Source organism: Drosophila willistoni, chromosome 3R, assembly GCF_018902025.1.
Source record: "Drosophila willistoni isolate 14030-0811.24 chromosome 3R, UCI_dwil_1.1, whole genome shotgun sequence".
NCBI classification, from domain to species: Eukaryota; Metazoa; Arthropoda; class Insecta; order Diptera; family Drosophilidae; genus Drosophila; species Drosophila willistoni.
In genome coordinates, this window is record NC_061086.1 from 31,587,792 (window position 1) to 31,610,532 (window position 22,741).

General features: G+C 37.8%; 10 protein-coding genes and 1 long non-coding RNA gene across 12 annotated transcripts; 6 read left to right on the plus strand and 5 right to left on the minus strand.

Moving 5' to 3' along the window:
* The first annotated feature begins 150 nt into the window (after positions 1-150).
* LOC6649495 (tRNA pseudouridine synthase A) lies at positions 151-1,908 on the plus strand. The gene is made up of 4 exons (XM_002072151.4): positions 151-234; positions 312-773; positions 831-1,125; positions 1,184-1,908. The coding sequence occupies exons 1-4, from the start codon at positions 216-218 to the stop codon at positions 1,713-1,715; spliced, it is 1,308 nt and encodes a 435-aa protein (XP_002072187.2). The 5' UTR covers positions 151-215; the 3' UTR covers positions 1,716-1,908.
* LOC6649496 (signal recognition particle subunit SRP72) lies at positions 1,839-4,096 on the minus strand. The gene is made up of 3 exons (XM_002072152.4): positions 3,894-4,096; positions 2,099-3,818; positions 1,839-2,034 (listed from the first exon to the last, which is right to left on the minus strand). Exons 1-3 carry the CDS (start codon positions 4,003-4,005, stop codon positions 1,902-1,904), a joined length of 1,965 nt encoding a protein of 654 aa, XP_002072188.1. The 5' UTR covers positions 4,006-4,096; the 3' UTR covers positions 1,839-1,901.
* A 242-nt stretch (positions 4,097-4,338) lies between these two features.
* LOC6649422 (septin-2) lies at positions 4,339-6,316 on the plus strand. The gene is made up of 2 exons (XM_002072153.4): positions 4,339-4,588; positions 4,974-6,316. The coding sequence occupies exons 1-2, from the start codon at positions 4,441-4,443 to the stop codon at positions 6,083-6,085; spliced, it is 1,260 nt and encodes a 419-aa protein (XP_002072189.1). The 5' UTR covers positions 4,339-4,440; the 3' UTR covers positions 6,086-6,316.
* Positions 6,317-6,467: 151 nt separating this feature from the next.
* On the minus strand, positions 6,468-7,722 carry LOC111519351 (putative serine/threonine-protein kinase STE20-like). The gene has a single exon (XM_023179740.2). The coding sequence runs from the start codon at positions 7,681-7,683 to the stop codon at positions 6,643-6,645; it is 1,041 nt and encodes a 346-aa protein (XP_023035508.2). The 5' UTR covers positions 7,684-7,722; the 3' UTR covers positions 6,468-6,642.
* A 295-nt stretch (positions 7,723-8,017) lies between these two features.
* Positions 8,018-11,411, plus strand: LOC6649423. Its single transcript, XM_002072154.4, has 7 exons — positions 8,018-8,412; positions 8,510-8,664; positions 9,427-10,354; positions 10,419-10,538; positions 10,605-10,769; positions 10,848-10,956; positions 11,014-11,411. Exons 1-7 carry the CDS (start codon positions 8,346-8,348, stop codon positions 11,258-11,260), a joined length of 1,791 nt encoding a protein of 596 aa, XP_002072190.1. The 5' UTR covers positions 8,018-8,345; the 3' UTR covers positions 11,261-11,411.
* Positions 11,412-12,384: 973 nt separating this feature from the next.
* Positions 12,385-13,180, plus strand: LOC6649424. Its single transcript, XM_002072155.4, has 3 exons — positions 12,385-12,514; positions 12,565-12,841; positions 12,909-13,180. The coding sequence occupies exons 1-3, from the start codon at positions 12,446-12,448 to the stop codon at positions 13,178-13,180; spliced, it is 618 nt and encodes a 205-aa protein (XP_002072191.1). The 5' UTR covers positions 12,385-12,445.
* A 16-nt stretch (positions 13,181-13,196) lies between these two features.
* Positions 13,197-13,841, minus strand: LOC6649425 (signal recognition particle 14 kDa protein). The gene is made up of 4 exons (XM_002072156.4): positions 13,755-13,841; positions 13,616-13,688; positions 13,454-13,554; positions 13,197-13,389 (listed from the first exon to the last, which is right to left on the minus strand). The coding sequence occupies exons 1-4, from the start codon at positions 13,776-13,778 to the stop codon at positions 13,258-13,260; spliced, it is 330 nt and encodes a 109-aa protein (XP_002072192.1). The 5' UTR covers positions 13,779-13,841; the 3' UTR covers positions 13,197-13,257.
* Positions 13,842-14,001: 160 nt separating this feature from the next.
* Positions 14,002-16,136, plus strand: LOC6649426 (elongin-B). The gene is made up of 4 exons (XM_002072157.4): positions 14,002-14,473; positions 14,699-14,792; positions 15,030-15,174; positions 15,857-16,136. The coding sequence occupies exons 1-4, from the start codon at positions 14,471-14,473 to the stop codon at positions 15,969-15,971; spliced, it is 357 nt and encodes a 118-aa protein (XP_002072193.1). The 5' UTR covers positions 14,002-14,470; the 3' UTR covers positions 15,972-16,136.
* Positions 16,137-16,764: 628 nt separating this feature from the next.
* On the minus strand, positions 16,765-17,932 carry LOC6649427 (esterase CG5412). Its single transcript, XM_002072158.3, has 2 exons — positions 17,382-17,932; positions 16,765-17,325 (listed from the first exon to the last, which is right to left on the minus strand). The coding sequence occupies exons 1-2, from the start codon at positions 17,833-17,835 to the stop codon at positions 16,937-16,939; spliced, it is 843 nt and encodes a 280-aa protein (XP_002072194.1). The 5' UTR covers positions 17,836-17,932; the 3' UTR covers positions 16,765-16,936.
* A 132-nt stretch (positions 17,933-18,064) lies between these two features.
* On the plus strand, positions 18,065-19,397 carry LOC6649428 (transcription factor A, mitochondrial). Of its 2 annotated transcripts, XM_002072159.4 has the most exons (3): positions 18,067-18,286; positions 18,395-18,973; positions 19,040-19,397. In XM_002072159.4, exons 1-3 carry the CDS (start codon positions 18,222-18,224, stop codon positions 19,164-19,166), a joined length of 771 nt encoding a protein of 256 aa, XP_002072195.1. In that variant the 5' UTR covers positions 18,067-18,221; the 3' UTR covers positions 19,167-19,397. The 2 variants fall into 2 exon arrangements, with proteins under 2 accessions (XP_015032560.1, XP_002072195.1); XM_015177074.3 differs by having other exon boundaries at positions 18,065-18,973.
* Positions 19,398-19,498: 101 nt separating this feature from the next.
* LOC124459706 lies at positions 19,499-21,446 on the minus strand. The gene is made up of 2 exons (XR_006953744.1): positions 21,156-21,446; positions 19,499-20,392 (listed from the first exon to the last, which is right to left on the minus strand). It is a non-coding gene; the product is annotated as an uncharacterized LOC124459706 (long non-coding RNA).
* Positions 21,447-22,741: the final 1,295 nt, after the last annotated feature.

Consider the following 22,741-nt stretch of genomic DNA (forward strand, 5'->3'; position numbering starts at 1 on the left):
TCAATTTTTACCAAAGCAATTTAAAATAGATTATGTTTCTCAAAATTATAGATAATTTAAAAAATCTTGTAAGGTCTTTGCTTCGAAAATTTGAAATAGCAGTGATCACGGAGATGGTGAAGAATCACAATGTAATTTAAAATCAGATGTTTTCGATAATTCGATAACGTGGGTGAACCAAAAGTAAACCGCCGCACGTGCGAGTTTAACAAAAAATGCTTATTGTTAAGGCAGGTGAATTATATTTAAAATTGTTGTTATTTATAAACAAACAAACAAATCTATTAACAATATATATCTTTGCATTGCAGTCCGTTGGGTAATCGGCCCTTCTTTACGTTGTAAATCTTTTGCCGCAGCCATGTCGGAAGCTCTGGACAAATTTGATGCGGATGCTGCCGCCAAAAAAGCAGCCAAAGATGAAGGCGTCAAGGAAGCGCAGCGCTTAAAACGTACATTAAAAAGGAAAAAGTGGGTGGACTGGAATGACCAGGACACCGAGGATGGCAAACGTCGGGCAACAGATCCTGCCTTTGAAAGGATTAAGCGAAAGAAAAGCGCCATTTTGCTGAGCTATTGCGGAGCCAATTATTTTGGTATGCAGCGTAATCCGGGCATGCAGACCATTGAGGAGGAGCTCTTTAAAGTCATGTTGAAGCACAAATGGATAACTGAGGATAGCTTTGAGCAGGTGCAAATCGCCTGCTTTCAACGAGCCGCCCGCACCGACAAAGGTGTGTCTGCTGCTCGACAGGTGTGCTCCGTCAAATTGCGTAAGTTTTAGATGTCAACTGCCAACCACGTTAATTAACATCCCGTTTATCTTTTAGCTGACGATTTGGACCTGAAGGCTTTCAATGAGGATTTACCCGAACAGATTCGTTTATTTGGTGTGGAGCGTGTGACAAAGGGATTTAATGCAAAGGATCAATGTAATGCACGAACTTATACTTATACCCTGCCAACAGTAGCATTTGCTCCATGCCAGTCTGAAAGCGACAAGGAGGCGCAACCTCCGGAGGAACAGTCTACTTATTGCATTTCGCCCGAGCATCTACAGAAGGTTAGAGAGACACTTCAACTCTATGAGGGCACAAAGAACTTTCACAATTTTACCAGTAAAAAGTTTGTATAAGTCTTTATATTTAATTTATTCCACTTCTCATGTGAAATTATTTTGTAGAAACTTTTTGGATCCCTCGGCGAAGCGGTTTATCATGCTTTTCAGCTGCAGCGATCCGTTTAAGAGTCCCCAAGGCATTGAGTTCGTCACGCTAAAGGTAAAGGGTCAAAGTTTCATGTTGCACCAAATCCGTAAAATGGTAGGTTTGGCCATAGCCATAGTGAGGGGGAACACGACAACTAGCACCTTGGAGCGTGCACTTACCGAAGAGCGTTTAGATTTGCCAATGGCCCCGGGTCTTGGCTTAGTTTTGGATACTGTGCACTATGAACGTTACAACGATCGTTATGGCACGGATGGCATACATAATCCCTTAACATGGGCGGCCCAGGAAGCTGAGGTAAGTGAGTTCGTGGAACGACAAATCTTTAGTCAGATTTACAAGACCGAAGCTGAGGAAAAGAATATGCTGGATTGGATAAGCACCTTGCACTATCATTCATATGACACCCGGCGGGATGATGCGCCACCACCACCACCTCCAAATGCCAAACGGAAAGGCAATACAACCCAAGATGATGGTGAAGAGTAGCTCCAGTAGCTTACAATTATCTCAGGTTATTTTTTATTCATTCTTTGGGAATCAGGAAATGAATCTATTCCATTTGATCCTAGAATTCCCTTAAAATTTTAAACAAAAGTCTCATCTATGAGATTATTTTTCATGCAAAAACCATTTTATATTAATTATACGGTTGTGTAATAAATTTATCATTATTTAGAAACGACCGCCCTTCTTCTTTTTGTGGCCACCCTTGCGATGCTGTTGCCTAGGTCCGGGAGCGGCTTCCTCACGGTAAACGGGTGTCGCAGGGGATTGCTTGCTCAGATTAACGCGATTGGACATATCACTGGAAATAAATGAATCGAGAATATGAGATCTCTGTTTAAGGTCCAAATAGTTATAGTACTCACTATTGATCAGCTGCTCCTGTGGCCATGCCCTGGGATCCCTTGATGACGTCCTTGCCGCGAGCACCGCCACGCTTCTTACGGAAACCAGTTCTCTCGTATTTGGGTAACCAGCGTTCGGGATCGGGTCCCACTTCAGCATTGTAGTTCTTGGGTAGTTTGCCTTTACGCTTGCGATTGTTATGTCTTTTCTTATCCGCAGGAGTACTGGGTGAGGGTTCAATCTTGCCGGCCGACTTCTTTGCAGCCTTGGTGGACATTACCCAATTGGCCGCTTCGAGAGCATCAATTTCGGAAGCCGTTGTCAATGTCTCCAGTTTGGGGAGTTTGCGACTCATCTCCAATGCTCGTTTGGGATTGAATTTGGCATAGGCAATGACCAGCTGTGCCAATACCTTCATGTCGTTGGGATTGAGCTTAAGCAGCTCTTCCAAGGAACCGGCTGCAGTCTCGGGGGCGCCTCCACGCAAATGAAACTCTGCCGCCTGGCGCCACATATCGGAGAGATCGCCGCTGCTTACATTGTTCTGCTTATACCATTCAACGGCTGACTTTAGCAGGGCTGAAGCCGCCGGCGTGTTATTAGTGCCCTGATAAAGGGAGACCAAGGCGGATACAATACCCGGCTTGTATTTGGCCTCACCCAAAGAGAGCAGCGTCTCAATGGCATCCTTTCGATTACCTTGCTGCAATTGCAACTGAATGATGGCAAACTTCGTGACAAACTCAAGAGATTGATGCGACGATGCAAACTTTTGAAGCAATACAATCGCCTCTTTGTGCTTTTTGTCCTTGGCCAACTGACTGCAGCGTATTAGCACAGACTCGAATTCGACCTGCGGATAGGTCTGAGCTAGCTTTTGGCTCAGCTGTTGCACTTGGTCACTGGCATTGGTATACAAAGCCAGCAGACAATTATTCACGGCAATTATCTGCTTCTGGCGGGACGTGAGCTTAGCATCACATGCTTCTGCCAGAGCGGCGCGTATCTTCTTCTTGGAGTCAAACACATTCTGATCTTTGTTAATGACAACCGAGTTATTGCTTGCCACCGCAACCAATGCCACATCCTTGGGCTTGTGGCGCAAGCAATCCGCATAGATAATGCTGGCTTCCTTTACCTTGCCCTGCAGTTGCAGACAATAGGCCAATTGGACACGAATCACATCCAATTCCTCAACAATCTCCTCCTCAGAGGAACCCTCCTCTTCGAGAAATTCGCGACACAACTTCTCGCTGGTGCGTAGCTTCCGCTCGGCTTCCACATACTTTTGGCGATTGGATTGAATGCAAGCGCTATTGAAGTATTGTTCATACGTCTCCTCGGGCACTTCGGGTACATCCTTGTTCTTGTCCAGAGCCAAATTGGCAGCCACTGCGCTCAGATTGGTGCGTCGTTCATCTTCGTACTCGTCGCTGGTGTTCTTGATGATGTCTTTGTACGAGTCCAGGCATTCCTCGTAGCGTTCCAAGCGGTATAGGATCTGAGTGCGCAATTCTTTAAGATTAGCTGGCAGTGGTTGCACCCCGGCATCATCTATGGTCTTAAGAGCTTGAAGCTGCTTGTTTAAGCGATATTCACAGTATGCCTTCTCAAAGATTAGAGAAGAGCTAAGCCGATTCTTTTCAATAAACTTGTGGGCTTCCTCGAACTTGGACAGCTGCACTAGACAAACGACCTTACAGTGCAAAGCTGTGGCATCATCTGGAGCTACGCCCAAAACTAAGATACGGACGAACAATTGTTAAGTCTAATCCAATCTTCTTCAGAAATTTTCATGGCCAAATTAACACTTACTGCGATTTACAGCTTTGACTGCCTTATCGAATTCACGATTATTGGCAAATTTGTTGACATCGGCATAAGCAGCGCTAATCAACGCATCCTTGGGATTTGTGTCTTTCGACATTTTCGTTTACAACAAAAGAAAAACAATGTATTGCAACTTATCCTCTGAACTTTCGCCTCGCATGCGTTTCGGAAGACACATCAGCAATAAAGCGTTGCCACTAAGTTAAACAGAACATAAAATGAATACCAGATGGTTTTGTAAAACGGTGACAAATATTTACTATTAATCTTATTTGAATAGACCATAAATAAATTCAGAATAAAAGTGGGATTTATGTGATAATGTATAAATCTGATATTTATAGCAAATCCAGACAAATCAAAATATCCCCACAAGTCACAGTAATATCCGATAACCAAATAAGCCGGATTAGATGTCCCATCACTAACAAATTTAGTATTGAGTTTACTCGCTGGCAACGCCTTAAGCGCGAGATAAATTGGAATCGCTGTTTTTCTTCTGCTCTACTTGAACATTTTAGCAAACAACAAAATGTCTGCAGAAGTTGAATTTAATAATAAAAAGGAAATCCATCTACGCACATTAAAGCAGTCTGGTCATGTCGGCTTTGACAGTTTACCGGATCAATTGGTGAACAAGAGCGTGCAAGGCGGATTTGTCTTTAACGTCATGTGTATAGGTGTGTATGTATACAGTTGCAATCTGTGTATGTGTGTGTGTTTGTCTGGGGGCTGGGGCAGAGTGAATCAACGAAGATATTACTTGGGGATTGGAGCAATTGAAGAGTGCATTGTTCGGAATTTTAAAAACACTTGAACGCAAACACACACACAGAGCCCTTATACGTCATGAGTCATTTGAAAACAATTAAAACTGGAACACAGTGTCGGTGCCTTATTGGTCTCATTCCGTCCCTGGGTTTCTGTTCTGATTTGATTAATATGTGCATAGTGTCCGGCAATCGATTTTTAATTGAACTTTCTACTATGTACTACAAAAATTTCTCCCTGACATCAATTGAATTCGTAATTACCATTTCTCTTCTTTCCTCCCCATCTCTTAAGGCGAGACGGGCCTGGGCAAATCCACATTGATGGATACCCTCTTCAACACCAGTTTCGAATCCACGCCAAGCCCCCACACCTTGCCCAGCGTTAAATTGAAGGCCCACACTTATGAATTGCAGGAGAGCAATGTTCGCTTAAAGCTTACCATTTGCGATACGGTTGGCTATGGCGATCAAATCAACAAGGACGATTCATTCAAAGCAGTGGTGGACTATATTGATGCTCAATTCGAGAATTATTTGCAAGAGGAGCTGAAGATAAAGCGTTCATTGGTCACCTGCCATGATAGTCGCATTCATATCTGTTTGTATTTCATCTGTCCCACGGGTCATGGGCTAAAATCTCTGGATTTGGTGTGCATGAAGAAGTTGGACAGCAAGATCAATATAATACCGGTCATAGCCAAAGCCGATACCATTTCTAAGATGGAATTGCAGCGTTTTAAGGCAAAGATCATTCAGGAACTGAATAGTAATGGGGTCCACATCTATCAATTTCCAACCGATGATGAGACCGTGGCCGAGACCAACACCAGCATGAATTCGCACATTCCATTTGCCGTTGTGGGCAGCACCGAGTTCATTAAGGTGGGCAACAAGTTGATACGGGCTCGACAATATCCCTGGGGCACCGTGCAAGTGGAGAACGAGACCCATTGCGATTTCGTCAAGTTACGCGAAATGCTGATTCGCACCAATATGGAGGATATGAGGGAGAAAACTCATACACGGCATTATGAATTGTATCGGCAGAAGCGACTTGAACAAATGGGCTTTAGTGATGTTGACAGCGAGAACAAACCGATATCATTTCAACAAACATTCGAGGCCAAGCGCTCCAATCATCTGGCCGAGCTGCAATCTAAAGAGGAGGAGGTCCGCCAGATGTTTGTTCAGCGGGTCAAAGAGAAGGAAGCCGAGCTAAAAGACAGTGAAAAGGACTTACATGCTAAATTCGAGAAATTGAAACGAGATCATGCCGAGGAAAAGCGCAAGCTAGAAGAATCTCGAAAAGCTCTCGAAGAGGACTATTTAGATTTTCAGAGACGCAAACAGCAATTGGCCACGGCTCATCATACTCTGACACTGGGAAAGAACAAGAAGAAGTAATCGAAGTCTAATCGATCGAATTGTCGGTGTCTTTTTTCAAGTATTTTCTGTGCTTAACCCAAAGTAATTATTGCTTTTTTCATCTCGTTGTGTATTTCATTTTACTATTATTAAGTTTATTTCAACTATTGACATATATACACACACATATACATATACATATATATATGCATAAACCACATATATTTACAAAACTAACGAATAAATCGAACTTAGTATTTTAAAACATAACAAACAAAAAGCTTTGCAATTCAACTTCAGTCTTGAGTTTAAACAAATTTCCATATTTTACGGATAACCCTGAAGATTATGAGGTCATTCCTGGATTTAAGACAAACTTAGAATTCATAGAAATTAAAATAATAAGTCATTAAGCATAAAGTTAGTTTTAAAATTTTCGTTTGTATCGATTGTTTATTTCAATCCCTAAGAAACGCAGTTCATAGGATTTTATTTTACAAATTCACAACTTTAAAAGTTAACATTCTGGTCTAATCTATTTTGGTTACAACAACAAATTACAATACTTTAGTTTTTTGGTTTATTTATTTAGCTAACTAAAAATTCCATTGTATATCCGTAGAGTGATTGATGCAAACGTCCACTTCTCCATGGGTCGTCGTATCTTTTCCTGTGAATTGCTCATCAAAGTCGATGCCCATATTCATTATCTGATCCGAGATGCATGAATGACGACATTGTTTAAAGAATGAGTGTGTCATTAATTTCTTAACACTCCATCGACTTGAAGGATGGCGATTTAAACAAATCTCTATATACTGATGAAAGTCATCGGAAAACGTTCGTTTGCTATAGTTCTCTTGAGGTTTTGTTCCTTTGAAATAATTGTAAGGCACAGTTCCTTGAACATCCAGAAATGTTGATCTATCCAACAGAGATGGAATATTTCCACGAATCTTTTCCGTATACATTAAGGTAGGTTGTGCATCTAGATAGGGTCGAAATCCATTTGCTAATTCACAGGAACAGATGCCAAGAGAGTAGACATCCGATTTCTCCGTAAAGCCACATAAATTCTGATCCAAGACTTCGGGTGCAATCCAATTTAAGTTTTCCTCTACGCCCGGCAGAATACCATGTAATATGGGTTTCCTCTTTCCATGATCGATGAAACTGCGACAGCTTTGGAAGTTGGCGAGTAATGCCCTATTTCCGTCCAATAATATATTTGATGCCCTTATGGATCCATGGACAAAGAGATGGGTGTGTATGTACAAGAGAGCCGACAGAATATCTTTCAGGATCAAGGCTATCAATGTCTCCGGAAATCCAGCGGTGAATACATTTTCCAGTAGCATTTCGCAGTTTCCATAACGAATGAATGGATATAATATATAAACATTAAATCCACTGACAAAACTGTGGAGAGCTGTGTATATGTTAATATGCTTAAATTGCCGGGAATGAAAGAGTTCTTTGCCTAAAATATTTAACTCGTCACGTTTTTGTTCTAGCGAGAATTTTTTTGCAAAATACAATTGCTTTTCTTTAATATAATTTACTCTGTAAAGTGTCCCAAATTTGCCATCTTTTAATGCTGATAAGAACTCGTAATCAAATATATTGTTGCTAAACATTGTAATTGTTAATGAATAGAAATAAAAAAAAATATTAGTGTGACCAAACTCTTGAAAGCCAAGACGAATTTCTGCAAAGTAAATGTCACAACTGCTACTGACAAATCATTTAATTATTAAATTCGGAATGAATAAATCTTTATAATAAATAATTGAAATATATGAATTAAATATTGAAGATATATTATTATATACACATCGCTTGTTCACCTAGATCCATATTTATTTCCTAGTCACTGTTTTTGTTTAAAAGTTATCGTTATCACTGTCACGTAAATATACTCATGTAGATAAACTATCTACAGAAGTAACCAGATTCTTTTCATTGTTCTTGTTGTAAATTTGCGACTCACTCACTGCAAAAGTTGTAAAACAAAAAAAAAAACGCATATAAAAAAACGCAATTTGTTAAATTGCAAATGCCATTCGGCAAACAGAAATGAAAGCAATATCAAAAAACTAAAGCAATTATCAAGTGTTCATCTGACAATTATAGTATAAATTGTGGGTGGAAGAAAAACAAACAAACACAACAAGGAAAAAATCGGACCTTTTGTTTTTGTTTGTTTCAAATTTCTCTACGATTTGTTATTTGTTACGCTTAGTGAGTGGGCGGTGGTTAGATATAAGTAGTATTAGTAGTCGGACGTGAATTCAACACAATGTCTGGCGCAAATAATTTATTCGCGATAACAATAATTACATTCTACGCCGTTCTACTGCAAACAGGTGAGAGTCAGTGACAGTCAGTCACCCAGTCGAATCAATAATTTATACAAAAAAAAAAACTCCTAACACCTTTTGCATATTTTTTTTTGTTTTGCAGTTACCAGTTCATATACTGTACAAATAACTGCACCCGATCAGGCCCTAGTTGGGGCCAAAGTTAATCTAAGTGCCACTCTCTTAGATGATGGAAAGCCGCCCAATCACTCTAAATCATATAAATTCACCTGGAAGGATGGCTTGGGACACGAAAAGGTACACACAGAAGTGGGAAGAACATCTATGTATTAAACAAAAGAATTTGTTTATTTCGACCCTTCATATTTATTGATGTAAAGTTGTTTTATTGCTTATTGTTGGCAGTTCTAGACAAAGGGAGAATGTTCATTTCTATACCTTATTTTTATTTATATAACTCTTTAATAATTCATGCAATTCTAGACAAAGTGTAGTAGGAATTACAGGTTGTACTTCTATAGAAATGTTAACTCTTTGGAGTAGTTAATTTAGGCAACATTTACTTTCAATATGACAATTTATTAGAAGTTTTTAAATCACTATAATAAGACCATGGAAAAGGAGCTATTTTAACTTCAAAGCTTAAATTTGGATAGTTACAATTTGATTCTGTTTAACAAAGAGTAGTTAGATATGATTATAAATAAGCTATAAAAGTATTTGTATTGAAATTAATAGATAAAGCATGCAAATTAGTTTGGAAGAGCTAATATATATAATAACAATGATTCTTTATTAGAATTGATCACACTAAGCTATACTAAGGTAAATTTAAACTTAATGGCTTTAATTGAAATGCCACTATCTCGATTTTAGTTTAGCTTATATATAAATAGATACAATAACACATTTCCATACGTGCCTGGTACGCTTTTCTATCAGCTAAGGTTTTTCCACCCACAATGACCAATCCCCACAATTCTATTGTTGATTAATTTGCTGGACAAGTGAATTAAATTGTCTCATTTCTAATTGTTTCTCTTTTTATTCTACTCAAAGGCAATTGAAACGGAGAATTACACGTGCAATTGGACAGTGGAGTATACTGAAGAGCATTTAAAGCCCGGCGTACTTAAACTAGAAGTGGAGGTATCGGAATTTGTTGTGCTCACCTGGTTCACATTGACGAGAAGTGAAAAGAGCATTAAGCTGGTCAATACATTAAGTGGACAATTGCAATTAATACAGAATAATACAGTGCGTCCGTTGGATTTTGTGTCTACACAGGATGCAGTTGATCATAATATTGCACTGTGGCCAGCTGATTTAGAGTATTTAAAGGAGAATGGTTATTATTATATACAGACATATTGGTTCCAAAATTGTACATATCTTGGCATGTCCAATGCTTATGATTATAAAGCAATATATCCAAATCCGGAGCAATATTATGACATTGAAGTATTGGTAGTTGCATCAAAGACAGCGCCACCAGAGCCAACTACCTCTACAACAACAACAACAACAACAACAACGACTACAACAACAACTACGACGACGACGACTACAACTACCACAACACCTGCAACCACAACCACCACCACTACATCCACCACTACAAAGCCAACAACAACAACTACTCCAAAGACCAATACTACTACTCCGATTACAACAACTACTCCTGCACCCAAGGCAAATCTTCGTTCCAGGCGTGATCTTAATGAAACTATGCACGCAAATGCTGCAATTCTTGGTCTTAACCTTGCTAATGCCATTAAACAGCAACAACAAATGGATAGAATAAGCCAAAAGAATCGAAACAATAACATATCCTTGGCATTGGTCAATCCATTGGGTGTCCGCAGGATAACGCATCTAATTAACCAGCCAGACGATGTTGTTCCCTACAATTGTGCAAACAAGAGCATCGTGGCACAGGACACAAATAAACTCTATGGCTACTTTCAACGACGCATTATATCCAAAAGTAAGTGAATATCACTTGTCTTGCAACTTCTATATAACATTATATTTATCTACCTTTTGAACAGATCCTGTCTCAGGCTTTACTACAAGTGGCAAGAACTGGCTACAGCATTGGGAACTATTGAGTCTGGAGGTCGCTTGCAAGGGCTCTCCACCGTTTGACATATGCATACAGGTTTATAGTGGTATGTGGAAATGGATTTTGTCTGAAAAATCCAAAAATTAATTTATTTATCTGATCCCCCAACCAGCTCCGTATAATGCCACAGGCAATGAGACATGCAATTTTTATAATAAGCATGATAGCTGCTCTTTCAATTACAATCGTTACTTCTCGGAAAGCAAAACGATTCTTTTCTTCATACGCAACCAAGTATCCGAGAAGGTTAATCAAGTTACCATTAACCTATATGAAGGTACATAAAAGGGCAGTCGCCACAAATGGCTCAAGACATTAATGTGGAGTCTCTTTCCACTTTCTTTTGTGCTTACAGCTAAGCGACAATCGCAACTTTCAGTGGTTGTTGTTCCAATCGCCTGTACTTTAATGGCCGTCATTTTGGTTATATTCGGTGTGGCTTATTATATACAAAGCCGTAATCGGTAAGCCCATGCATATGTCTTTCTAATATTTAAATAATTTGGATTTTCTTTTCGCAGTTTCACTGTGGAGGTGGCTGACTTCAATTTCGGTGATACTCAATCGGTGGACTTGGAGTATAAGACATTCCAACAGCGTCTGATTGATAGCCTGCGCGATGCCTGGCCATGGCCCAGGTCACGCAGATATTCTCAGTCTAGCTCCGATCTCATGACTGCAGAGGAGCAGCCATCACATTCGAGACCCGCTGGTAGTGGAAATATTGGAGATGTGGATAATAATTTACGCTACAACACACTCAACTGAAATTGAAAGTTGATATTGCTGTGAAAATGGGAATATTGTTACCTAACGAATTAATTAATCGATTTAATTTAAATATTTTATTGTCATTAAGTTATTCTTTTGTTATTTGTATTTGTATCATTATTGAAATGCACCATCTTTGTGTGTGTTAGTCATTGTCCTCTTGTTCAATCAAACACCATTAGGTGATATATATTTACCGCATATATACACACACCTTCGTCCATATATAGCTCGCACATATACACACCAATACACCCTAACCCGCTCATCAATGGCCAAAAGCATATTGTTAAAACAAACAAAAAACAAACGAAAAATGAAAGAAAGTAGAGAAAGACTGTCTTTGTTCTAAACTTGCATAAGATGTAGCAAAATTGAAAGTATTTTACCTATGCGCACTCAAAAGTGAAAGTTGTCTTTAACAAAATTCAAATGTTTATAATTGCAAAAGTGATAAAACCTTGCACTTTCTCACCCAATCATATTCTGATCGCATCGCATCACCAATGATAACTCGAAAATGTAATACTGTTAGCAAGGACATTGAAGATAGCCGAAAATCGAAACAAAGACACTCTCAACATCAACAAAAAATACAATACAAACGCATACACAAATAAATATTCATTGTGATAGATCATAGAATAAACTTTAAAAATATATTAAACATTGTTTCTTTTATATATATGTGATTCGGAAATTTTGTTTCAAATTACTTTGGCCTATAGATAAAATGTAAAACAATAAAACCAAAAAAAAATTTACTTAAATACAAATATTAGTTCTCTTTGATTTGATAACAATTTTCCCTTTTAAAGACTTAAATCAATAAATAAGGAATTTAAATTGTTAAATAAGTTTAAATTAAAAAATTGATTGGGATTACCATAATGTATCCACAGGGAGTTTGGTTAGAGATGGGAATCGATAATACTATATAGATCCGTTATTCTTATCATCACAATTTACGTTATTATATATATTCTTTATATTCATTCAAAATTCGAATCCAGCAAATCGAGCGATAAAGGCGAACATCGAGCAAAGGATGCCAACTTACACCGATGACATTTCACTATATGTTTTCTCTCAGTGCAGACCCATCGTCTTTAGTATTTTTTAATACCTGTCTTTGGTATTTCTATAACCTGTGTATGTGGTAACTCTGTCTACGAACAAACAATGTTTTTGAATGATCTTGGCCAACCTCAAATATTGGATGCTAACAAAAATTACGGACCATACGAACAGGTTAGCAAAGTTAAGTAGCAATCTATTAATATTAACAATTAAGTTTACAGCACAATGGTCCCTTGCTTGTAACTGCGGCTGCCTTCAAAAATCATGTAAAACCGGCCAACTGGGGCGGTTTAGTTATTGGATCTGAGCGAGATGTCTGTGATTTGCAAACTACTTTTCCAGATTCGTACACAAAGAACTGTAGCTATTGTGTCGTAAGGCCAAATGAACCAACAAAAATTGAATATGGCAATAGCACGATAACATTAATGCTTCTGCCTGCTAGTGCAAGGGCTCCAGGCGAGAGCCTTAGAAGAGCCACTACATATTATTTGGAAAGTGAGTGATCCTCCCTCGACTACGGTCCTTTTAATGGGATTATAATCCGTCTAAACGTTACTTATAGATGGATATACCAGATCAATAATTGTGGATGAAGTACCTGCCACTTTGGACTTTATACCAAAGACTAACGCTTCCTTTCATAGGGCTCTCAGAGATGGAATCGATGTAATGTATATAGATGACCCGGTCCTTGACTGCTATAAAGAAGATACATATGCACTGATGCAGTTAATTCACCCAAAACATATTTATGGAGTTAGGCAGGATAATCTACCAAAATGGCTCCTAGATTTGTGCGTGAGAAGGGATTTATATGCCTCTCATGAATGCTGACAGTCATTTACATATATTTAGTTTAGAAAAGCTCCGTTTAATAAAAAAAATCTTTAACTAAAACCCCTAAAACACATTTAACCCTTTGCAGCCTTGGCCTTGCTCTTGACTTTCTTCACACGCTTCAGGCCATCCATTTTGCTTTTCATGAACTGCGAGTACATAGACATCATGGTAGGAACATCCTCCTCACGCACTACTGTAGAAATCTATCAAAAGAAATCACAAAATTAAAATACAAATCGAGGATGATGTCTTGCGTTGTCGAATCACCTTTTGAGACTTGGACTGGGCACGAATTAGGCACATATAAGTATCTGGCTTAGGCAAAGGCGGTCGTCCAGCTCTCGGCACGGGTTTATCATGTCCATCATCTGCAATTGATAATGAAAATGCATTTTCCTAATCGACTGACAGGTGGAGAGAAATACTCACAGCGTTTGAATGTTATTGTGAACGAAGAGTCCTTTTTTGCAGCATTGGCTATCTTCTCAAGCCGCAGTATAAACTAAAAATAAAGGAAATTGCATTATTTATACAATGTATTGCATTAAAAAATGCATTATTTACATACATTGGAACTGTCTAGCAAAACCATATTTCGTGGCAAAGCAAACGTAAAGGGAGAGAGAAAACGATACAAAAAGTGACACTGACAATTGGACTGCCAACTCAGTTGAGTTTTGTTTAGTAAATGAGTACCAGGGCTGGCAAAACAAAATGCCAATTTCAAATTAAAATAAAAGCAATTTAGCAACTAAGTCTTTGCCTTTGTGATTATTGTTATATAAATTATATTTAATTTGAAATAATTTCACCAGGGTCCCACACTAACAAGTCAATCGCATCGGTGTGGCAACACCCAAAAAATGATTGGTTGAGAAAGCAGCAAGGAGACCGACCAAGGCCTAGAAAAAAACTCGTAAAATACTACGAAAACTTACAACTGCAGGGCGAAAAGAGGCGGAAAGCTGTTGCACACGTTTAACAACAATAAAAAATCACCTTTGCCTTACTCCCACAAACAAAACACACTAATCAGGCACGCGAGAGGAATTTCTAGCAAGCAGCAGCAGAAAACGGGGGAAGAAAAAAAAAACACTGACGCTGAGCCGATCGAACATCTACGACCGTCGCTGCCGCCGCCAAAGGAAGCACTGCCCGCCCACGCCAATAGAAGTAGAAATAACAACAACAACAACAACGGCTTTGTAGTAACCTTCAAACCTCAGTGCAGTGTGTAGTAAACAAAAAGCATAGAGAATCCTAACAAAACAAAACTTTGCAAATATGGTGAGCCACTTGGATGTTATTTTTTCTCCTCTAAGCTTCTAAGCAGTTGAGGAAGGCTGGGCGTTTGGATGACGGCGCGTCATTTCTAAGCACACACATACACACGCACAGTTAAACAGGCGCAGTGTGAAATGAGAATATGCCGCGCCGTTGTCATCGCCGTTGTGAACTTTGACCGGCAAACCTAAATTCTTGTCCATTCTCCATTCTTCATCAATATTTCAGGATGTGTTCCTAATGATCCGAAGGCAAAAGACAACCATCTTCACAGATGCGAAGGAAAACACAACAGTTGCCGAACTGAAACGTATGATTGAAGGTGAGTCGCACAGAAGGGGGGAGTAGGTAGGTGGGAAGGTGATGTTATATGCCTGCATGTATGTGTGTGTGAGCTTGACGGGTCAGTGTGTGGGTGAGCGTGTGTTTCCTCCTATTTATAGAATCCATCAAAAATTTGTTGTTTTTTTTTTGTGTCTTTTATGATTATTAAGTAATTTATTTCCTATTACTATTAATTTGTATTTACTCACTTTTTCTCTTTGCGTCCCCTTATTAGGTATACTAAAAGTACAGCCCATCGATCAGCGGTTATACAATCAGGACAATGACATCATGGAGGATGAGAGCACGCTGCAGGATTATGGCGTTACAGTGTCAACGGCAAAAGCTCAGGCTCCAGCGCAACTGGGCTTGACCTTCAGGTGAGAATCACACACAGACACACACACGCACACATTCGGAACACGGATAGAAAAGCATTAAACATTAAACAACAACAAAAAATGAGTCTAAAACTGATAAGTAGATCAAGCACAAATCGCACTTGCCGCCATGAGCTTGTCTTTATAGCTATCATCAACGGGTTAATACAGTAAACTGTTTTTATATTGAATCAAATTTCCTTATAAATTTGGTAAATAATTCGATTTAGGTCCTTTACTAATCAGATAGAATTAATATGAAACTTAGTTTTACCCGCTTTGCAGTTTTCATTTAAAAATTGAATTCTTTTATGGCTTTTTTTAGTTTCCTTGCTAGCAATTTGTCAATTTTGGATCTTATATAACTCTTGTCGCTTTCCTTTTACATCTTAGTATAAAAAGGATCAATTTAAAAGTTGGATCTATCAATAATTAACTTGATATTAACATGATTTATATGCTATTTATAAAGTTGACCTTTTGACGATTTTTAAGGGAGAAGAAAAGAAGAATTATTCCACACAATTTTGAAATCAGAAGCGTCTTGATATATGTTTTCATAGTGTTAAATCAATTTCGATCAAGCTAAGATTTGAGCTCTTGCTTTTCTAATAGGTTCCACAACATATCCTTTTTCTCAATTTGATTGATACTCATTTAAATTGTTTATTCTTTCATCTAGAAACGACATGGGTGACTTTGAGACACTGGATATGTCACCGTACTCAGCACCACCAGATTTACCTGAAGTTATGAAAAACCAAGAGGCCTCCAATGGACAGGAACAAGTTGCATAGAGAACAATATAAAATAATAATGATAAACAAATGCGGCAACAGAGAGAGAGAGAGAGATGTTCGTCATCAGTTTAGTCACTCAGAGTCAGTCGTCAGTTAGTCAGTCAGTCAGTAAAACAAACTTTTTAAAAAATTAAAACTTAAAGGATAAACAATATTGAGCAATTGAAATGCCTTTTTTTGTATGGGCATATGAGAGACAACAAAAACAAAAAAAAAACAACACTATTTTTCGCTCGCTCGTCCCGTCAACAGTAAAATTGGAAAATTATCACCACAGTCAACCCTCGTTGCAATGGAAGGATGTGTTTATTTTTCTGTTCTGTTCTTTAATTAACTCTCTGCTTGAGCACACACAGACACAAACACAGCAATATCATATACACACACACACACACACACACATCAACGTCAATAGCTAAATAATGCATTTTATGTTCGTTAAAAACTATGCGAATAGCAAGAAACAATTTACTTTGAATTGATTCTTATACAAAATTGTACATTGGTATGGGATTTATATAATATTTTTCATTCGACTTTTATTCACTTCTGTTCTCAAGATTTTTTTGTTTTGTTTCTTTTTTCATTATGAAATTTATACGAATTTGTTGAAAAAAAAAAATATATATATACCGAAAAAACAAAATCAATTGTTAAAGTGCAAACAAATTGAATTCTCTGACAAATTTAACCCGCTGCCGATGCAAGATTCCCCCACCCCCTCCCCCCTAAAACATGCTCCAAAATTCAGCGAGTTGTAAACGATGAATATTGAAAAAATTGAAAACAATTATATTGGAAACTAATTTTATTATAATTTATAATCAAATTATTATTTTTGTAATAATAAGAATTTAATTATTATTATTAAAAAAAAACAAAAAGAAAAAAAACAAAACGAAAAATGAAAATAAGATGAAAACGAAACGAAGATTGCGAAAAACCAAAAAAAAAAGACTAATCTAATCACTGTCATCCATAACAGCAGCCACTTCGGCATCATTGGCCTCATCCTCGCCATCGGCGCTGTCCACAAAGGATGCATTGCCGCTCTGTTGCAGTTCCTGTTGTTCAAGATATTCCTGGAGGCGGTCTTGAAAGAAATTTATATAGGTTTGTTTCTGTTGGGCCTTGGCTGGGAAATAATGACCACCGTCATGCTCCAAAATATCGACGTTTTTAAAATGGTTGGCCAGAGCTTGACTCATCTCCTTGGGTATGATCTCATCCGTCAGGCCATAGACATGCAAGGCAGGTATGCTGATACGCTCCTCGTAGGCGCTCATATGCACCAAACTGCCAGATATAAAGCCTGAAGCGAGTACTGCAAATTCCGGACGGATGGAGGTCACTGGAATTTAAATTTCAATTATCAATCGACCCGCTGAAATAATTTATAATACAAACATTTCTTTTTGGCCAGACCGCAAATCAAACCCACAAAGCAGGCACCTTGTGAGAATCCCAAGAGGCCCTGGAATGGGCCTTGTGTCTTCCAAACATCTTCAACCAATCGCAAACTCTCTTGGTAGCCAAAAGCCGGTCCACCCTTGTTGGTGCCTTTGAATGTTCCATCGTCCTTGTTGGCCCACCAGCTACGTTGCTCCTGGACAGGCTCGGCATTAGCTTCTAAGGGTGGTGCTACGTGTGGTGCCGTAATGAACACAAAATCGGCATATTTTGAGGCGAATTTCCGGAATGATCCAATTTTGCTTTTAAACGCATCCGCATCTTGACGATAGCCATGCAGGCAAAGAACACGCACTTTTTCAGTTATCTCCAAATTCGGTTGTTGTTGCTGTTTGCTGGAGCCGGGGCGGCTGGAACTGGCTGGTTCTGACATCGATTCATTGTTTGTCATTGTGCAGAAGACATTTACTTGGTGATTAATGCATAAATTAAATAAAAAGCCTCTTAAATGTTTATGTTTAAGGTTAATAGTACAAAAAGGTGGCAGCACTGTGGTCTGCATATCGATAATTTATCGAATTGTTGCCCCGATAACTAATCGATAACAAGTTTTGTTCCGATGGTCGATAACAAACCGTAATTTGCTTCGATAACACTCGTTACCACCAGATTACCAGATCTTTTGAAGTATATTTCAACAGGGTGGCAACCAAAAACAAGGAATGCCGCATTTTTTACGTAAAACATTTCTATTGCCTAAGTTCAACAAGTTAACTTTTAAAGTTTGAATTTTGTAAATATCAAACCTCGTATAAGATTAGTTGTATCAGCTCAAAAATGATTTATACAACCACGTTGCTGTCCCGAGGATCGCTGATCGGCTCGCTAATCAACAAAGTCAGGCAAGTTGTAGGCAAAAAAAACGAAATTACTAGCAGTGCCCCCCCGGCACTGTCCAATCAAATCAACAACTTAAATCTCACACCTACTACAAACTGCGCCACCAACAGACCCCTAGCCGCTGCCAGTATCAGCAACAGTCCCGTTCAGCAGTCCAAGACCGTGGAGGAACAAGTTGGACTGCCGCCGCGGCCCAAGAAGCCATTGACACCATATTTCCGCTATATGCGAGAAATGCGCCCCAAACTGATAGCAGCTAATCCAAATATTTCAACAGTAGAGGCCGTACGTCAATTATCCAAATCATGGGTGGTTGTTGATGCCAAACTAAAGGATCGACTGCAGGACGAGTACAGAAAGGACAAGGAAACTTATATTGCACAACGTGCCAAATACGATGCCACAGTCACCGACGAACAGCGCGCCGAGATCAGGCAAATAAAGCAAGATCTTGTGGATGCCAAAGAGCGGCGTCAGCTGCGCAAACGTGTCAAAGAACTCGGTCGTCCCAAAAAGCCCGCCTCTGCCTTTCTACGTTTTGTGGCCAGCGAGCGTATCAATACGCCACAGACTGGACAGCAAACATATCGGGATTGGCATCAAAAGGCAACAGCAAAATGGACACGTCTCTCGGATGCAGAGAAGGCAGTCTACCTGCAGGAGTCACGCAAGGAGCTCGATCAGTACAAGTGGGTTAAAGAGACATTCGTATGATTTATATGTAGACTGATTGATTTGTTCTTGTTTTCCTACAGAAAAGCCATTTCCATTTGGGAGGAGAAAATGATACGCCTCGGCCACATTGATGTGGTGCGTCATGGCAATCTAATTGAACCGCCAGAGCCTAAGCCACGCAAATCTAATGTTGGCAAAGAGAAGTAATCTTGAATTCTCCTCTCTCGCCATCATCCATCACAATTTCATTATTTTCATTTTGTTTTCTTCGATTTGGATTCTTTTGGGAATTGTTAATGTTAAGCATTAAAGTCTCCAAATGACGTATACACTAGGTTTGTTCCTCACTTAATTCTACTACCAAATAAATTTAGTCATCTTTTCTGGACAATGTTAAAATGGCCCAGCATTATGTATTAAATGCAAACTGAACTGAAACAATATTAAAAAAACAATAGTTTTTTTTCTTGCTTTCACCTTAATTGATTTTAAATCCAACCGTATAGATGTATATGTATGGGTCTAAATTGATTTAGTAATTAGATTTTAATGTCGATTTTAATGAAAATTTGAAATGAAAGACATCTCTTTGGCTATCCAAACCAATTGAGAGCATACTTATATGTAAATACAGAAAATCAAAAACTGCCAAGGTATAAATCCACTTATTATCTTAAGTGAATTCAAAATGTAGAAAATCTTGGCATATTATGTAATTTAAACCGACTCTGTTTTTTTTCTCTTTTACAATAGACTTAAGATAAACTGCAGCATAATTCTAGCTAAAAGAATGACGTCATAAGGGAATGAATTTTTCTATAAGTTTTAGTCTAGATAAAATATTTTTTTTTGTTTTTAATATTTTCTATGAATATTTTCTTGATTTATTGAGCTATTGCTGTCGTTTTTGTGTCTCAATCTCAGCCAATTTAAATGTAAAATACTTATTTTTCTAATCTTTGGCCAACACGTGGCTTTTTTGTATGAATCTTACGGGGTTAACATCACACTTTCAGTTGATTTAACACGGAAATCGATCCAATTTAATCTATCTGTGTAGATCACGGTAAACAAATATTCAATTAATTTGCCACCTCAAATGCACAGAATAAAAGGTACTTTCAATTTTGTACAGTAAAATAAATTACTTAGATTATATTGTATGGTTATGTATAGATTAGCCCTAAGAGCTGAGACCAAAGACACAACCGCACGCTGCTCGAATCAAGTTCCAAATGAACGCAGCAATTCGCCGTCTACGGTTAGGCTGGCTTGGCTGAGAATTGTGGTGGAGACGGCTGGAATGCTGACGATGGCTGTACTGGAATTTCCGTTCCACACTGGTCAGCGTGTGAGGCGTCTCTTGATCGCTCGCCCGCTCTCTCGCTCTCTATCTGTCTCTCCGGCGTTTCTCTTGTCCGCTGCTCGAAAACCTATAAAATGGTATTGAAGACAATTGATAACTGTTTCATTTATGAGTTTCTAATCAAGGAGCGGAATATGCCCAACTAGGGGATTTCCTGTCTCTACAGTTTGTAGTAAATGTTTTCTAACTAAGGTCTTTTAAATGCTTTTTACCTTCTATTGAAATATAAGAACATATATCTTACTATTTTAAAATGTTATTAAAACGATTTTGATATATGTACATATATGAATATCACAAAAAACTACATTTTAAAACTTTGAATTCTCTTTTAAAGTAAAAGTTAATTAAAAATATATCAAAAATAACGTAATAAAAACTGAGTTGTTTTTGCAATTCTCAAACTAGACTAGAAAAATAAAATATGACTTCAAAATCCGTTAAAATTTGATAGAATTACAGATGCAAAAACTTCGAATTTTTTTGTATTTTTGTATGTATTAGGACTGACTATACAAAAATTATTTGCTTTAAATCTATAAAAAATTTTGAAAAGAGAACCAAAAATTACATTTATAAAGGTTGAGAAAGTGTAAATTCAGAGGAATAAGTGTACGACAGTGTAAAATTCTTTGAATTTAAATAGAAAGATATAATGATACAATCGCTTTTAAACTAAATTTACGTTTTCTATAAAATTTTCATTAAATTTCGAAAGTCTTAAAGATAAACATTCTAAAATATGCTAAATTATATGTCGAAAACTAATTTTGATTTATAAATTAAAAGACCTCGCCTTAACACTAACCGAGAATTGACCGAATCCTCACCTGTTGACAATGCCAAATTATACTTTTAGTCTCTCTGCTGAATATGAGTTTTTAGAAACAGTTTCTTCTTTGCCTTTAACGACCAAGAGCAGGTGTTCATTTTGGTTCCAGTCCGATTCCAAAGAGAGAGGAGAGAGAGAGAGTCTGCCTCTCTCTTCTTGTGCTTGCAACAGGTAGTCAAAAAGAAGGCAGAAATCTGAAATCCATTTTGGAAAACTCAAAAACAAACAAAAAGAAAATGTTTTCAAACTAACACCGAGGTGACAAATAACTTCAATTCTTCTGGGAGACGAATTGAAGTTATTTGCATGGCCAACAGAGGAAACTCTGAGAAATACAACAAAAAAAAAAGAAGAAAAAAAAACTCGCATGACCGTCACATTCTTAAGCAAGAATTTTAAGTTACCTCCGAATGTTAGTGTGTGTTTCGTTTCGACCGTTTTTGACCAAATAACACGTATGGAGTCTCTATGCTAGTTAATCGTACAGCGCGGAATTGCGCAAGCCATATTGGCAAAACCTTGAGCTACTCCAAAATAAAAAAAATATAAAGAATTAAAAAACAAGTACCCCCCGCCTTACACCTCCCAAACATGCCACAAGCGAGAAGAAACTTTTCGCAATAGACGTAAAACAACAGCAAAAACCACTTGGCCAATAACAAAAAACAAAACAAAATTCGGCAACACACAAATGACAAATTCAACTTGGAAAATGCATTTAGAGAAGGCTAACGGCTCGATCAAGACTCGTAGATAAACATTCTTGTAATACCATTTGATGCAATTTAATTGTGGGTATATTAGAACGAAATAACAGAAAGGGAAATGAATAGGCAAATCTGTGTTAGTTAGTCTAGTCTTACATATAACCTTCGAGCTATGTAACTCTAAAGTAAAAATATATAAAAATGGTTCATTAAGTTTGAGATTAGGGTCTTCATTTCGAAATGTTGGCGGGCACTGTGGCACCTTTTATTTAAACTATTTTAAAAGCCTTCAGTAGTAATTAACGGTTTACTTTTCTAGATTATTATATGTGTCTCATTTTGAATTCAACCGATACCAAGAGACTGCTTAAAAACGTATTTCAGAAAAGTTTTCCCTTGGTTATTTGAATATTTATAAGCTGAATTATGATTTTTTTAAAATCCATTGTTATTTTATGCCAATTTTTTAACACCTTAAAAAATGATTTTCTATTTATTTAAGAATCTTTCTGATGTAAGCAGCACTTTTGTTGAAAATATATCGATACAGCTGACTATAATATATAGAAATCGGCAGAGAACAGCTTGCGATATTCAGCTGGCTTGTAAAAGAGATAAAAATGATCTATGTCCATAGACCTATAAGTTAGAGAGAGATGGCCACCAATTTAGATTGCTATTTGGTATTTTGAGTGATCATTAGTAAGTCTTATATACAAAACAGGCAAATGAATTCAAATCTTCTGAATAATCCTTAATAAGTGTTATATACTTACCTATAGAGACAGAGTTTGAACCCTATAACAAGATATCACAGCTGGTTAAAGGATATACCAAAGTCGAACCTTTTTAGAAGATTTTTCTTTTAGACATTTAT

Bases quoted from the DNA above. Each gene is read 5' to 3' on its own strand.
- LOC6649422 (XM_002072153.4), top strand. From the start codon at position 4,441: ATGTCTGCAGAAGTTGAATTTAATAATAAAAAGGAAATCCATCTACGC. The intron at 4,589-4,973 runs GTGTGTATGTAT...CCATCTCTTAAG, and splicing joins CTTTAACGTCATGTGTATAG to GCGAGACGGGCCTGGGCAAA.
- LOC6649428 (XM_015177074.3), top strand. From the start codon at position 18,222: ATGATTTATACAACCACGTTGCTGTCCCGAGGATCGCTGATCGGCTCG. The intron at 18,974-19,039 runs GTGGGTTAAAGA...GTTTTCCTACAG, and splicing joins AAGGAGCTCGATCAGTACAA to AAAAGCCATTTCCATTTGGG.
- LOC6649495 (XM_002072151.4), top strand. The intron at 774-830 runs GTAAGTTTTAGA...TTTATCTTTTAG, and splicing joins GGTGTGCTCCGTCAAATTGC to CTGACGATTTGGACCTGAAG. The intron at 1,126-1,183 runs GTTTGTATAAGT...ATTATTTTGTAG, and splicing joins CACAATTTTACCAGTAAAAA to AAACTTTTTGGATCCCTCGG.
- LOC6649423 (XM_002072154.4), top strand. From the start codon at position 8,346: ATGTCTGGCGCAAATAATTTATTCGCGATAACAATAATTACATTCTAC. The intron at 8,413-8,509 runs GTGAGAGTCAGT...TTTGTTTTGCAG, and splicing joins CGCCGTTCTACTGCAAACAG to TTACCAGTTCATATACTGTA. The intron at 10,355-10,418 runs GTAAGTGAATAT...CCTTTTGAACAG, and splicing joins ACGACGCATTATATCCAAAA to ATCCTGTCTCAGGCTTTACT.
- LOC111519351 (XM_023179740.2), bottom strand. From the start codon at position 7,683: ATGTTTAGCAACAATATATTTGATTACGAGTTCTTATCAGCATTAAAA.
- LOC6649427 (XM_002072158.3), bottom strand. From the start codon at position 17,835: ATGACAAACAATGAATCGATGTCAGAACCAGCCAGTTCCAGCCGCCCC. The intron at 17,326-17,381 runs GTTTGTATTATA...TTTAAATTCCAG, and splicing joins CGGTCTGGCCAAAAAGAAAT to TGACCTCCATCCGTCCGGAA.
- LOC6649424 (XM_002072155.4), top strand. From the start codon at position 12,446: ATGTTTTTGAATGATCTTGGCCAACCTCAAATATTGGATGCTAACAAA. The intron at 12,515-12,564 runs GTTAGCAAAGTT...TTAAGTTTACAG, and splicing joins ATTACGGACCATACGAACAG to CACAATGGTCCCTTGCTTGT. The intron at 12,842-12,908 runs GTGAGTGATCCT...CGTTACTTATAG, and splicing joins CACTACATATTATTTGGAAA to ATGGATATACCAGATCAATA.
- LOC6649426 (XM_002072157.4), top strand. The intron at 14,793-15,029 runs GTGAGTCGCACA...TCCCCTTATTAG, and splicing joins ACTGAAACGTATGATTGAAG to GTATACTAAAAGTACAGCCC. The intron at 15,175-15,856 runs GTGAGAATCACA...TCTTTCATCTAG, and splicing joins CAACTGGGCTTGACCTTCAG to AAACGACATGGGTGACTTTG.
- LOC6649425 (XM_002072156.4), bottom strand. From the start codon at position 13,778: ATGGTTTTGCTAGACAGTTCCAAT. The intron at 13,555-13,615 runs GTGAGTATTTCT...TATCAATTGCAG, and splicing joins CACAATAACATTCAAACGCT to ATGATGGACATGATAAACCC. The intron at 13,390-13,453 runs GTGATTCGACAA...TTCTTTTGATAG, and splicing joins CCCAGTCCAAGTCTCAAAAG to ATTTCTACAGTAGTGCGTGA.
- LOC6649496 (XM_002072152.4), bottom strand. From the start codon at position 4,005: ATGTCGAAAGACACAAATCCCAAGGATGCGTTGATTAGCGCTGCTTAT. The intron at 3,819-3,893 runs GTAAGTGTTAAT...TCCGTATCTTAG, and splicing joins AGTCAAAGCTGTAAATCGCA to TTTTGGGCGTAGCTCCAGAT. The intron at 2,035-2,098 runs GTGAGTACTATA...ATTTATTTCCAG, and splicing joins ACAGGAGCAGCTGATCAATA to TGATATGTCCAATCGCGTTA.